At 47.6% G+C, this 13,513-nt stretch overlaps 2 protein-coding genes across 2 annotated transcripts; both read left to right on the top strand.

The window, feature by feature from the left end:
- Positions 1 to 2,803: 2,803 nt before the first annotated feature.
- LOC113501418 (E3 ubiquitin-protein ligase listerin-like) lies at positions 2,804 to 7,731 on the top strand. The gene is made up of 11 exons (XM_026882547.1): positions 2,804 to 3,023; positions 3,595 to 3,795; positions 4,000 to 4,131; positions 4,895 to 5,029; positions 5,145 to 5,257; positions 5,354 to 5,708; positions 5,982 to 6,116; positions 6,310 to 6,376; positions 6,471 to 6,588; positions 6,669 to 7,543; positions 7,648 to 7,731. The coding sequence occupies exons 1-10, from the start codon at positions 2,976 to 2,978 to the stop codon at positions 7,288 to 7,290; spliced, it is 1,926 nt and encodes a 641-aa protein (XP_026738348.1). The 5' UTR covers positions 2,804 to 2,975; the 3' UTR covers positions 7,291 to 7,543; positions 7,648 to 7,731.
- On the top strand, positions 7,648 to 12,935 carry LOC113501417 (E3 ubiquitin-protein ligase listerin-like). The gene is made up of 14 exons (XM_026882546.1): positions 7,648 to 8,034; positions 8,201 to 8,343; positions 8,513 to 9,020; positions 9,607 to 10,031; positions 10,395 to 10,578; positions 10,647 to 10,833; positions 10,928 to 11,067; positions 11,113 to 11,167; positions 11,244 to 11,385; positions 11,482 to 11,625; positions 11,706 to 11,854; positions 11,924 to 12,330; positions 12,395 to 12,562; positions 12,876 to 12,935. The coding sequence occupies exons 1-14, from the start codon at positions 7,648 to 7,650 to the stop codon at positions 12,933 to 12,935; spliced, it is 3,099 nt and encodes a 1,032-aa protein (XP_026738347.1).
- Positions 12,936 to 13,513: the final 578 nt, after the last annotated feature.

Below are 13,513 nucleotides of genomic sequence, written 5' to 3'. Positions count from 1 at the left end.
AGACTAATTTTTCCGTGAAAACCATGCAACGTAGAAAAGCCATGTACCGCTAGAAATGACAAAGAAATGTATCCTTCTTTGTCATTTCTACCGGTCGTTAAAACGTAACCCTCTATAAACGATAGCATTCAAAACCACACCCGTAATTTATTTTATCAATTAGTCCTCCTTCGGCTGGGCACAGGCTTCTTCCCTTATATGGCAGGTTTTGAGCATCAACCAAAAAGCTAGCTTTCTGTATGTTGGCGATTTCAGGTCCAATATTTGGAATCCAGGTTTGTCAGTGGTGTCCTTCATTAATTAAGAAAGCACTGTAGTACATTACCTGCGTTGGGATCGAACCTGCACCTTGTGTCTATACGTGACGTTTTCTGATCTTGTGTTTGATAACACATATTATTATATTGAGTTAATTTTAAGACTTTCTAATTTTAAAAGTACATTAATTTACTTGTAGGTATTAAATTACAGGTAGCCCTAATACTTATTTTGTGTGCTCGGAAGATAGACTCAGTGTTTTCAAAATAACTCTAACATAAGGTCCCACAAGTCAGAATAGAGACGTCATGTCCATGATATAAATAATAATCAGTTTCTTCCAGCAAAACGATATTTCGGAATAAGAAAAATATAATAAAAACTAGCCAAGTCAGATTATCCTACAATATAGTATTACTAGCTCTTCGCCCGCGGCTTCGCCCGCGTCGATGTCGGTTATATCGCGTTTTCAAGAGAACTCTTAAAAAGTCCGGAATAAAAACTAGCCTATGTTCTTTCTCAAGGTCAACTCTATGTCTGTACGAAATTTTATTTATACATCCTGGGACAACTCACACACGGTTATCTGATCCCAAGCTAAGCTGAGCTTGTGTTATGGTAACCAGACAACTGATAAACTTACTTGTATATTTCTAAATACATACATATCTTCTAATATATAAAATTCCTGTGTCACGATGTTAGTTACCGTACTCCTCCGAAACGGTGCGACCGATTTTTATGAAATTTTGTATACATATTAGGCAGGTCTGAGAATAGAACAACATCAATTTTTCATACCCCTAAGTGATAAGGGTTTATCACACTAAAAAAAAAAATATTTTTTTGACGAAATCTTTCTTTTTTTTTTATATAATGTGGCATTAAAAAAAATACTACTAGAAGTAATTTATTAGGCAAAACAACGTTTGCTGGGTCAGCTAGTTATAGATAAAGTACACCCAGACACCAGAACAAATGATCATGCTCATCACACAACATTTGTCCTGGGCTGGAATCGACCCTACGACCTCAGGTATAGCACTCAGGGTCACTAACCACTAGACCAACTAGCCCCTAATAATGCCGCAAATGTTAAAAAGCAGAACAAGAAACCTTCTATATATTATAATAAACAACTGCAAAGGTATTAAAAGTGATTTAAATCAGACATACTTTGAAAAACACAGTGACAGTTGGATTCGATCACTTTACTTTTAGGTTAGTATTACGTAGTTTTGTGAAAACATCTTGATACTTTTAGGTTAGTGATTTTACGTTTTTTTAATTCTCACAATGAAGTCATATTTTTTGTTAGTATTTCTGTCAGAAAATGTTATTTGTGAAACATTGTGTGGCGGAAATTTCTCAAAAATCACGAAAAAGAACAAATTGAGTCAAGAAAATCCGTTACTTGGAAAAATAAAGAAATGAAATGAAATCATTTATTCTGTAAGTAGGATATATCATCACTTTTACATGTCTTCTTATTTTTTTTGAGAACGCTGGAGTCGACATTTCCTATCAGACTACCCTGAGAAGAAATGTCGAAACAAACTCAAGGGGTCACAGTCTCTTTTAAAGTCCAGACAATTTCAATGCGATATGACATGTATAAACCAATGCACGGTATTTTTTTGGACTGGCCTTTTGAAGAAAGTACCAGATCGATCTGAGCAAGGGAAAAAAACAAATAATCTCACTCAAATCGCCAGTTTGAGAAACTACAATTAACATATACCTGCATAAAGTTTATACTTACAATAAAAAAATAAAATAAAATTAATAATTCGGTAAACATTATATGCAAAAGCACAAAATATGTCAAAAATTGTATAAATGTATATGCAAAAGCACAAAACATGTCATCAATTAATTAAAACGTATCATATGCAAAATGCAAAACACATGTCAGCATGCAGAAGATAACCGGGCAGCAATAGACAGCTCTATTAGCGATCAGCTCAATCCCATGCGTTTTTATCAGTAAGATAGTCAGATATCTTGTAAGATCCTGTAATAATAAGGTGATTGGTTTCGATACAACAGCTTTACGGAATAAAATAAGTGGCCATATTCAATAGTAATATTTGCGTACAAACTTGCAACTGTTTGTCGGTAACAGTGATCTTGTCTATTAATTAGCGTCTATTATTTAACAGCCAAATCGACTAATTTCCAAGCTCGTCAAATATCAACATAGTATTTTGTTTGTCAGACTATAGCCTTTATACGAGAAGCCCACCCGCCACAAATCAAAAATGGTCCCACGGGAACATAAAATCGGATAAAGCTATCCTATTTGTTAATCATGTTAAAATTGATAAAATCAAAAAAAAATACGAAGGTACTTTGTCTTTTCGCATAGACCTTAAAACCGATTTAGAAATATTACGGAATTTGGCTGGTCTTCGAAAATTAAGCCTCTGTATTTATTAACCCACAGACCTAGTATATTTATTAACGCCATTATGTTAAATCTGTGGTGTACACCTTCTATATGTCGTTGGAACACCACATTGGAATGACGTTCTAGTTGTGCTGTCAGCTGTCATTGTCAAGTACCTAGTAAATATAACACCAAACCTGCCAAGTGGCTGTTACTGGGCAATAATTACTGTAGTAAATTACCTTTAAATTGTATATAGTGTAAACATTCGTCATAATATTTCTGTGACCAATCTAAAATTACACATAAATAGTTGTTAAATGACAAAATGGGTGGTAAGACTAAACAAAGCCAACGAACTAAAAACAATGTTAGGGTAAGTTAAGTATAACCACTTTAAATCGCAATTACGATGGCATGATAATAATATAATTGAACATAATTTGTACGTTTTTGTAGCTAGGAACAACAACAATATACTGGCATATAGAATGTGTACAGTAGAACTATTCACTCAATGAATCAACACATCAAAAATACCTATTAGTGCATGATTGAACTGTCGAAAGTTAACAGCAAAAAATATTTAATGTAAAAATTTTAAGTATAAATGATGTGAAGTCTCTTATTGTGAAGTAAACAAAATAAATAAAAATGATCTTGATAACTATGGGCTTACATATGGGATCATGTATGTGGGTTCAATGTAGCGTAATCTAAGAGCCAATAATAAAATAAATTGGATATTATTATCATCATATTTTAGTTAAAATAAAAAACATCTAAGAATATATATTTATGATTATTATAATTTTCAACTAAAATACTCTTATTCTAAACTTGTCTTTTGTATTTGTATGTGTTGTGTATGTGTATAACAAAAGCAGTACATGTGATATAATTAAGTTTTCAGTTGTCAGGAACAAATTTAACCTTTTCCTTTTCAGCCTTCAAGCAGCAGCCGCAGTGCTGGGCTGCTTAGTAGTGGAGTGAACCTCGATGGAGGTCTTATGACTTTGAGCAGCGGGAAAACTGTTCCTCAGTTGTTTCCCACACTTGCTGCTACTAATCTAGAGCAAGGCCTTACTCCTGAGTTTCAGATCTGCATCAAGAAGCTTAATAAGAAAGATCCTATAACACGAGCAAAGGTATGGAAAATAAACAATATCTTTTCACAATAAGAGTTTCAGATTTATCAATTCAGACAACACTGTTCTATATTACAATTAGCTATAATAAGCCCATATCATTTTGTCAGTAAAACAAATGATGCTCAGCAGAAGTAATAACTTGTATTAATAAGAGTAGTGCAAAAAATACTTCTCTACTATAGATAGGGTTCAATGTTTCAGGCTCTGCAGGAGTTGTGTGAACTTGTAAATAGTACAGATGTGAATGATGTTGTAGCAGCTCTCCCTAGCTGGGCACATTTCTACAAAATACTGTCAGCCGACACAGATCGCAAAGTCAGAGAACTTACTCAGGTATGTAACATGTCATATTACTTACCATTCTGATTGTATTGACATAAAATTATACAACAAACTTTGTATGTTGTATGAATTCGAAGTTGTCAATCTATCCAATTAATGTTTAATTAGAGATTATAATATAAAAAAAATTGTTGTTCCTAAATTTAGGATAACTCCAACTCATTCATCAGGCATGTTTAACAGCACCTGCACGTGTGGCTTCCCTATAGTGTAACCAATCCGTCTACTTCGCCAGTTTATTTGCCTGTATTTGTCAAAGACCTGTGTGTTGTGCCTTGACCTATATTACCTGTTCTTGTAGAGTTGCATGAAATTTTTAGGGAAATTACACATTATATTATATATTTTTTGTTTTTTCACCAACAGTGTACTTTTTAACAAGATTTTGCATCATATTTAATTTCTTTGTAATTTAAATTTCAAATATAACCAATAGCCATCATGCAGTTTTGATGCATATCTCTGAACTTGTACAATCTTGTAATTTTTTTTTGATTAAGCGATTTTTTTTTTCACAATCACTGATTAGCCACTATCTGGCAGACATTTAGAAAAAAATGTTTTCAAGTAATTTAGCCCTTAGAAGGGTAACCTATTGAGCTTTTCGTCGGTGTATCTCCATGGGAATGACATTTTGGAAGTGTGCACTAGGAGGCATTAATTGCGTATTTTATCATTTCTTAGGCGCCTTTTTTAGGCCTACTAGTAATAAAATTATTTAGATATAATTTTTTGAGTTGTGTGGTGTGTGCAGGTGTGCCAGGGCGCGCTAGTGCGCGTGTGCGGGCGGCGCGTGGCCCCGCATTTGAAGGCGCTGCTGCCGGCCTGGCTGGCCGCGCAGCACGACGCGCACGCGCCCGCGCAGGCCGCCGCCGCGCACGCGCTCAAGGTACTCCGCCGTACTCTAGCATATTTATTCTCAAAATCTTGCTTTTAACTTTGACTAATTATTGATTTATGGGCACTAGTTGGTTTTTCAGTGATTTGTTTGTTACTGTTAACAGAGCACATTCCCTGACAACAAGTTACCGGAAGTGATATCATTCTGTAAGGCGGAGGTGATGGCGCACCTGCTCGACAGCCTAATTGGCAATGCTGAAAGTGTTGTCACAAAAAGGTTTCACTAGACTTTTGGAATGAGTTTTATTAATAAAAATAAATATTATTTAGTAATAGAATTATAAAAGAAACATATTTTGTTTATCTTTTACAGAATAGAGAACGCAGAAGACCGCGAACTTCAGATGAATCGAATCAAGACGAGCAGTCTGCAGGGCTTAGAATACTTCTTGGAGCATTTGCCCGCCGCGCACGACGAGTGGCTGTGGGCAGAGCTGGGGCCGCTGCTGCAGGCCGGCGCCTTCTGGAAGCTGGCGCAGGGCGCGGACCAGGTGCGCGGCGCGTGGTACGCGGCGGCGGGCCGCCTGCTGGCGCGCTTCCCGGCCGCCTTCGGGCCCGCACACGGCGCGCGCCTGCTGCGCCTGCTGCTGGACGGCGCGCACCAGCCCGCCGCCGCCGCCGCGCCGCCGCTCTGGGGCTGTCTGCTGCAGCTCATGCGCCACGCGCAGGTAGCCCCCCACCCCCCACCCCCCACACCCGCACGGCGCGCGCCTGCTGCTGGACGGCGCGCACCAGCCCGCCGCCGCCGCCGCGCCGCCGCTGTGGGGCTGTCTGCTGCAGCTCATGCACCACGCGCAGGTAGCCCCCCACCCCCCACCCCCCACACCCGCACGGCGCGCGCCTGCTGCGCCTGCTGCTGGACGGCGCGCACCAGCCCGCCGCCGCCGCCGCGCCGCCGCTGTGGGGCTGTCTGCTGCAGCTCATGCACCACGCGCAGGTAGCCCCCCACCCCCCACCCCCCACACCCTCACGGCGCGCGCCTGCTGCGCCTGCTGCTGGACGGCGCGCACCAGCCCGCCGCCGCCGCCGCGCCGCCGCTGTGGGGCTGTCTGCTGCAGCTCATGCACCACGCGCAGGTAGCCCCCCACCCCCCCACCCCCCACACACACACCCGCACGGCGCGCGCCTGCTGCGCCTGCTGCTGGACGGCGCGCGCCTGCTGCTGGACGGCGCGCCGCTCTGGGGCTGTCTGCCCCCCACACCCCCACCCCCCACCATGCGGGACACGATACGGGTTCGCGCGTTTACTACCTATGCTCTATGTTTCAGGACTGGCCAGCATATTTAGACAAAAAAGAGTTGCTAGTCAAAAGAATACTGGATGTCTTAGAAAATGGTGAGTTCACAATAATAGCGAGCCTTACATTAACCTAACATTCGTTTTTTATTCCGGACTTTCGTTATTATATTATTTATTTATAACTTTTAAGGGGGGTGGGGTGATGCGAGGCATTTGTCGAACATGCTCCTACCGCTGCTAGCACATTTGCCGCAGGATTTACTAACCAAGGAATTTTATGAGACATTCTTCAAAGCAGTGTTTTCTGGGTGAGTGAGGGGACTAAGACTTCTTTTAATAGATTATGTACTTTGTCAATTTAATTTACATGTATTTATTACAATTACAGATTAGATAAGAAAAACATATTAAATTCTAAAAGTGAGCGTCAAGCATGGATTACGAGCTTAGCCGAGTGTTTAAGATACCTATCTATACAAGAGCATAGCTTTGTCCTGGAGATCACCACGAGTGTGCACAGGCAGTGGCTCGAGAGGGTACTCTCGACGCAGCAGGACGGACAGACCAGGACCAACCTTATAAAATGCTCGGCTACCAATATGGCTTCCCTTGTTAAATATTGGCTAAAACAATCCACAGAAGTAAACAACGAAAAGTATGATCAGCTCATCAGAAACTTTTGGCAGAATGTCAGTTCTTCAGTTTTGACACAAATCGATAAATGTAGCTTCGATGATAATGAAATAGAAAGGTGTATTGAGGGACACATACTGTTATTGCAAACTCTAAAGACGGCATTCACCCAGGACACTAAGAAACAGCTGAGCATTAAGTTCGACGGTGACGAGCCGACGGTGAGGGAGCGCGCGCCCCCCTCGCCGCCCCTCCCCCGGGACCGCGCCCCCTGCGCCCCCCGCGCCCCCTGCACAGTCCGCGTTGGCGCCGCGCTACACGCACTGCCTGCACCACACTCTGCACACGATATGCGCGCATTACTTTCAAACAGCTGAACAGAAACAAGTAGCGGACCCTATTTTAACACCTTTGCTTACATTACTAAATGACTTTGACAGTGAAAATCTATATATGGCCATAGCCAGACAATTTGATGTGGATAGTGTGTACAAGCTGTATGAAAAAGTTTTAAGTACATGGCTAACCAAAGATGCTATGTGCAGCAAGTCAGTCGTTGACGTCGTATTTTTAGCAATGAAATATATGTCTGAAGAGGAGCAAGACGCTACGTACGGGTCCTTTGAAAAGGTAATTTAACTGATGCATTATGTTTTTCGGAAATCAGAAAAAAATATGTGTATATTTGTAGCATTCCATAAACATAATATGTTGGCGCGGCGCGCCCCCGACAGATGTCCTGGCAGACGGTGGAGTGGTGCCTGGCGGTGAGCGCGCGGCACCCCGCCGTGACGCGCGCGGCGGCGCGGCGCTGGCTGGCGGGCGCCGGCGCGGGCGAGGCCCTCGTGCGGCTGGCCGAGCGGGCCGCCGCCGCGCGCGCGCCGCCCGCCGCGCCGCTGCTGCTGGCGTGCGTGGCGGGCGCGCGGCCGCTGGCGGGCGCGGCGGCGCTGGCGCGCGTGCTGGCCGCGGTGGGCGCGGCGCTGGCCCCGCCGCGCGGCGCCGCGCTGGACCCGGCCGCCGCGCTGGCGGCGCGCCTCGTGTCCGACCTGCACGACCACGCGCACTCCGACCACTACGAGCGCCTCGTCCGAGACTTGTTCCGACTCAACATCCTCGTGCCGGTGAGACCCTTCGCCTTCTATATATTTCACTCCTATTGTGCTGTGAAGCTATTAAGATCAAACTCGTATCGCTCAAAACAAGTTTTGCCAACGTTTATAAACCTAGGCACCGATTCGCCTTAGATCAAATGATATATAAATGATCATAATACATTTGTGTGGTCAGCGCGGCGACCCGCGGCTGTCCGTGGACACGTGGTGCGAGGTCCGCTCGTCGTGGCAGGACGGGCTGGCCGCCATGCCGCGCGACGCCCGCCAGCGCGCGCTGCAGCAGGCGGCCAGCTTTATACACGACCAGCTGTTCCTTGAGTGAGTTTAAAGCAATATGATCATCCACATACAAATACTGTTTTATTTTGCAAAGTTTTACATTAAATTCATTTTATCCCTTTTTCAAGATGACACATTATCCCTAAAGATGTCAACCCCTGTAGATGGATTTTACGCTTCTAATCGCGTTTCTGTCATTGATTTTCAGTATCAAAGATCTGGACATAAGTAAAATCGAAAACGTGGTGTCTCCATGTGCGGAGCTAGTGTGGGTAGGCGCGGGTGCGGAGGGCGCGGCCGACGCCTCGCGGCTGCTGCTGTCGCGGGGCGGGGGCGCGGGCGGGGGCGCGGCGGGGGGCGCGCGCGGGCCCGAGGCCGCCGCCCTGCGCCTGCTGTGCCTGAGCGCGCGGCTGTGCTGCCCGCAGCGTGGCGAGCACGCGCTGCTGGACGCGGTGGTGGGGTCCGCCTCGGACCCTGACGCGGAGGACCTCACCGAGGCTGAGCTCGTGCCCTACGTGCACGACCTCCTGTTCCGCGCCGTCTACTTGAGAACCCTCTTCCTCCACAAGATTGGTTCGGACGACGACGAGGATGAGGAATCTAACTCGAAGACATGGTGCGATACGCTCCTGCAGGATGAATACCTACGAGATGAATTCTGTCGGGTGCTCTACGACTATATCGTTATATATTTATTGGAAGAAGGCTATCAATTTGTAAGTACAGAAAAAACTATGAATCCTATTTATTCAGGGGCACTTGTTCTACTTTTCTGAAAACCGCAACCAAATTGCTTCAGCCAAACGCGAGATAATTGCGGACAAACATACATACATACAAACAATCAAACTGAGAGCCTCCTTTTTTTTAATGCACCTTTGTAACTTTTAATCACGCTTGTTTTTACATAATAGCAAGTTCACAATTAGATTATATATATTATTGTTTTGTTTTTCGGGAAATTTAAAATGGGGTCGCTCGAAAAGATTGTCGCTGCAAACGAGCGACGAGTGACGCCAACATCTCGTACAACAGCCAAGACAGTTACACGGAATCTTTATTTATTAGAACTAAAACGATTTCGACGCATTAATGTAAAATTCCAGCATTTTCTCACAATTTTATTCACTCAATTTTCTTGTTTGTTTGTCGTTCTGTTTGCTTGTGTATGTAGACTAGTTGCTAGCAATTTGATAATGCATAGACGCGCTGTAAAATTATTATTAAGAAAATCTATTTCCGTACATTCCGGGACTGCGACGTGCGGATAGCATATACAAACAGCATACAAACCATTTTCAGTGGTCCCGCTACGATTTAATTCGTCAAGCAAAACAGAAAATGGATTCTCTGCTGGAGGACGTGATCAGCGCGTCGGGCCCCTCGGGGCGCGACAGCGTGGCCCGCGCGCTGGACTCGCGCGCGCTGGCGGCCGGCTACCTGTGGCCGCTGGCGCGCCGCTGGTACCCGAGCGCGACGCCCGCGCCCCCCGCGGCGGACGCGCCCGGCCTGCTGCACACGCTGCAGGCGGGCGGCGCGGGCGGCGCGGACGCGGCGGCGCAGTACCGCGCGCGCTACGTGGTCATGCTGCACAGCTGGCACGCGGCGCACGCGGCCTCGCTGGAGCCCGCCGAGCTGCGCCGCGCGCTGGCCGACGCCGCCCGCTGCGACCCCGACCTCGTCATCAACGCCTACTACCGCCACAACCACACCATGCTCTACGACAGGTGAGCGACGCCGCGCTGACTCTACAATATACAATTTTACTTCGTGCAGAAGGTGCACACAGAACAGCCACAGAGTTACCATCGCACCTAGTGCATTTGAAGTGTTAATGCTTTGCGCGTACGTAAAAAAGAAATAACAAAGTATTTTGAGAATAATTTATTTTATCTTTAATGCAGTGTTTTATATAATAACAACCTATTATTAAATTTTAACTTTACGATAACTGTAATCTGAATGTTTTTTTTATCTGAAAACATGGGATTGTCTGTGCGGCAAACTGTCGGACAGGCACCGGCGCCGCCCGCCTCGCTCGCCCCTACGTGTCGGCTCGACCGTAACTGTAACTGTTATTATCTAAACAGAGACATATCGGACTTGCCCTGGAACGACGTGTTAAGCAACGTGTCCGTGGTCGAATTCCTAACGGCCATGGTAGAGACGTGCGGCTGGGAAGCCCCCGCGCATCATTGGGACTTCACCACCATCACCATGTGCTCACTGCTCAGCAGTCTGGAGAAGAGCAAGCACAAGTGGTCGTGCAGCAAGGTGAGCATGTCGCGCGAGCCCGGCGGCGCGGCTGGCGGCTGGCGGCTGGCTGACCCGCGTGTGTGCAGGTGGCGATGCTGGCGCGCGCGGCGCTGCGCCTGTTCGCGGCCGTGCGCGGCTTCGTGCGCGACGTGCGCGCGCGCGCCCTGCGCCAGCAGCCCGCGCCGCACGTCGCCGACCTCATGGCCGAGTGGACCGACATCTTCGCGCCCGACACGCACCACAACCTCTTCACTATCATCTTGCACGTCCTCGGTGAGTACGGTATCATCTCCATATAAAGCTATCGTCTCGTATAAGTCTCGTTTTCAACTCATTAAATATTTTTTTATGGCTATGCGTTCCGCAGAATCGTGCACAACAATGGAGCTGACGAGCAGCAAGAACTGCGTGTTGGAGGCGCTTTGCAGTACCGTGGAGCTGATGGAGTGGGAGGCGCTGGGCAAGGCGCGCGCCACGGGCCCGCTGGCGCTGGCGGCGCTGGCGCGGGCGGGCGCGGGCGCGCTGCTGCGGCCCGCCGCGCCGCCCGCCAAGCGCCTGGCCGCGCGCCTGCTGCGCCGCCTGGCCGCGCCGCTCGTGCTGGACGACGGTACGCCCTCTGCGCCCCTCCGCCCCGCCCCACCGCACTGCCGGCCCTCTCTAACCCGACTCCTTCTCCTGCACAGCGGAGAGGCTCAGCCTGTGGAGCGACGACAGCTCCGCCGATGACGACGCCGAGCACGAACGCCCAGAATTCTCGCTGGACTACTTCCACGACACCTTCACGCAGCTGCACGAGATCGTCGAGGCGGCGCTCAGCACAGTGGTGTTAGTCGCCTGATTTTACCAATAAACACTTAAAATAATGGCTGGTTAAATGGCATGTTTGGTTGCATTCAAATGATTTTGTATCGCATACTGCAGATTAGGTGAGGCTACCTGTGAGTTGGTGACGACATCTGATAGCTACAGTATGGCCCTCGGCTGGCTCTTACTGGCCGAAATCATCGCGTCAGTGTGTCATTTAGCGCGAGGAGACCTGTACCACCATTATCTGCAGATATACAGGTAATCGATGCTGTTCTGTATTGTATGATTATATTTGTATTAGTGAGCTTGCACTGAGTGTCGTGTGAGTGTGCGTGCAGGGAACGCAAGTACGTGGAGGCGGTACTGGAGACGGCGCTGCGGCTGCTGCCCGCCGAGCTGTTCGCCTTCGCCGCCAGCACCGCGCCCGCCGCGCCGCCGCCGCACTACGCCAGCTTGTTCGACGCCGCTCCCGACTTCTGCGCGCCAGGTGACTTCTTCTAACCTACTACGCACGAGCCATAAGCTAGCAGGGTGTAACGAGGCGGGGTGTCCGCAGAGCGCGCGGCGGAGGAGGCGACGGAGGTGGCGGCGCTGGCGTGTCGCGGCGTGTTCAGCGCGCTGTGCGGGCCGGGCGCGGGCGGCGCGCGCGGCTGGTGGGGCGCCGCGCCCGGCCGCGCCGCGCGCCTGCTGGAGCGCCTCGTGCGCGCCTACGTGGCGCCGCCCGCCGCGCGCCAGCAGCTGCGCGCGCTGCAGCAGCGCGCCGCCGAGCTCGCCGACGTGGAGGTGCGCATCGCCTGGTCCAGCAACGAGGTGACCTGCCTGTACACCGTGGAGGAGCGCGTCATCGAGCTGCGCGTGTGGCTGTCGCCGGCGCACCCGCTGACGCCGCCGCGCATCGCGGCCGCCGACGAGCTGGGCCCCGGCGCCAACACGCACTGGGTGGCGCTGTACCTGGCCTACCAGGTGAGCTAGTGCGATGCGCGGCTGCCAGCCGGTGCGCCCCCGCTGACGTCACGTCTGTTCGCAGAACGGCACCATCCTGAACGCGCTGAAGATGTGGACGCAGGCGGTGAGCGCGAAGGTGGAGAGCTCGCCGCAGTGCTACATCTGCTACTGCCGCCTGCACCCCAACACGGGCCGCCTGCCGCGCGTGCCCTGCCACCAGTGCAAGAACAAGTTCCACAACTTGTGTCTGGTAACTAGCGATTTAAGTTTAATTTTATCAATGTCGTGTGCACATAGATATGGGCTTATCCACGCTCGTACGAATCAGTAGTGGATAGTCAGTAAATCTTTTCGCAGCTCACACTTCTCAGCGCGTCCACACGTTGTGTATTTTATAAAACGTGATCCTTTCGCATTCACACTAGCTTCCATAAGCCAGTATCTTATTAAACTATTGAATCTACATAGGTCTCGTAGCTGCCGGTACCTGCAAGACTTGTAAAAATGGCTCTCCATTTGGACCAAGTTTTATACATGATTTTCCCATTCTTCTTTGTTTGCAGCGCAAATGGTTCGCAACCAGCAACAAGTCAAACTGTCCACTGTGCAGGTCGACCTTCTGATAAAGCCTGGCGTGTTCCGAACGCTCCTAATTCGGAAGATACTGTTAGTGCACACATCACAAATCCTTTCTATTCAAATCTTTAAGTGTTACACTTACAAACTGTTTCATTGTCAGGTGCAAGAATAATAAATAAGACAATATATAAAATAACATAACATAATAAAGTTTTGTAAAGGAACAAGCTTGGTTTGGATTATTCACATTTTTTTCTAATGTAATAGAAGAATTTTGGATTACAAAAATGGAGGCTTTTCAAGATCTTGTCCAGTTTCTCCAGGTCTCTTGACTCAGCAACTTGGTGGTATTTGTGGTTCCATTATTTATATGATTTTAGGAAATCTGGACTTGCTTACAGCTACGGTTCAAACCAAAGTTAGTAAGTGACTTCATACTAATCTCGTTAAATTTGGATGAAATCAGTACTAACTTCAGCCAACTTGTCCTTATAACATTCAAGAAAAAAACCAAGGTCTCACTGATATAAAATGTAAAAAAAATGCTATAGTAGATGTATTTGATGGTGATGACTCCATTGTGCTGTGTGCTTGTGATTATTGTAATTGTTCTTTTTTGTTT

This window comes from Trichoplusia ni, chromosome 15, assembly GCF_003590095.1.
Source record: "Trichoplusia ni isolate ovarian cell line Hi5 chromosome 15, tn1, whole genome shotgun sequence".
In the NCBI taxonomy this organism is placed as follows: domain Eukaryota; kingdom Metazoa; phylum Arthropoda; class Insecta; order Lepidoptera; family Noctuidae; genus Trichoplusia; species Trichoplusia ni.
Note: the sequence above shows the minus strand (reverse complement) of the source record. Positions and strands in the feature narration are given on the sequence as shown.

Excerpts from the sequence above, each read along its gene's own strand:
- LOC113501418 (XM_026882547.1), top strand. The coding sequence starts at position 2,976 with ATGGGTGGTAAGACTAAACAAAGCCAACGAACTAAAAACAATGTTAGG. Across the intron at positions 5,258-5,353 it reads GAAAGTGTTGTCACAAAAAG|AATAGAGAACGCAGAAGACC; the intron begins GTTTCACTAGAC and ends TATCTTTTACAG. Across the intron at positions 6,589-6,668 it reads TTCAAAGCAGTGTTTTCTGG|ATTAGATAAGAAAAACATAT; the intron begins GTGAGTGAGGGG and ends TTACAATTACAG.
- LOC113501417 (XM_026882546.1), top strand. The coding sequence starts at position 7,648 with ATGTCCTGGCAGACGGTGGAGTGGTGCCTGGCGGTGAGCGCGCGGCAC. Across the intron at positions 10,032-10,394 it reads CACACCATGCTCTACGACAG|AGACATATCGGACTTGCCCT; the intron begins GTGAGCGACGCC and ends TTATCTAAACAG. Across the intron at positions 11,626-11,705 it reads CATTATCTGCAGATATACAG|GGAACGCAAGTACGTGGAGG; the intron begins GTAATCGATGCT and ends GTGTGCGTGCAG.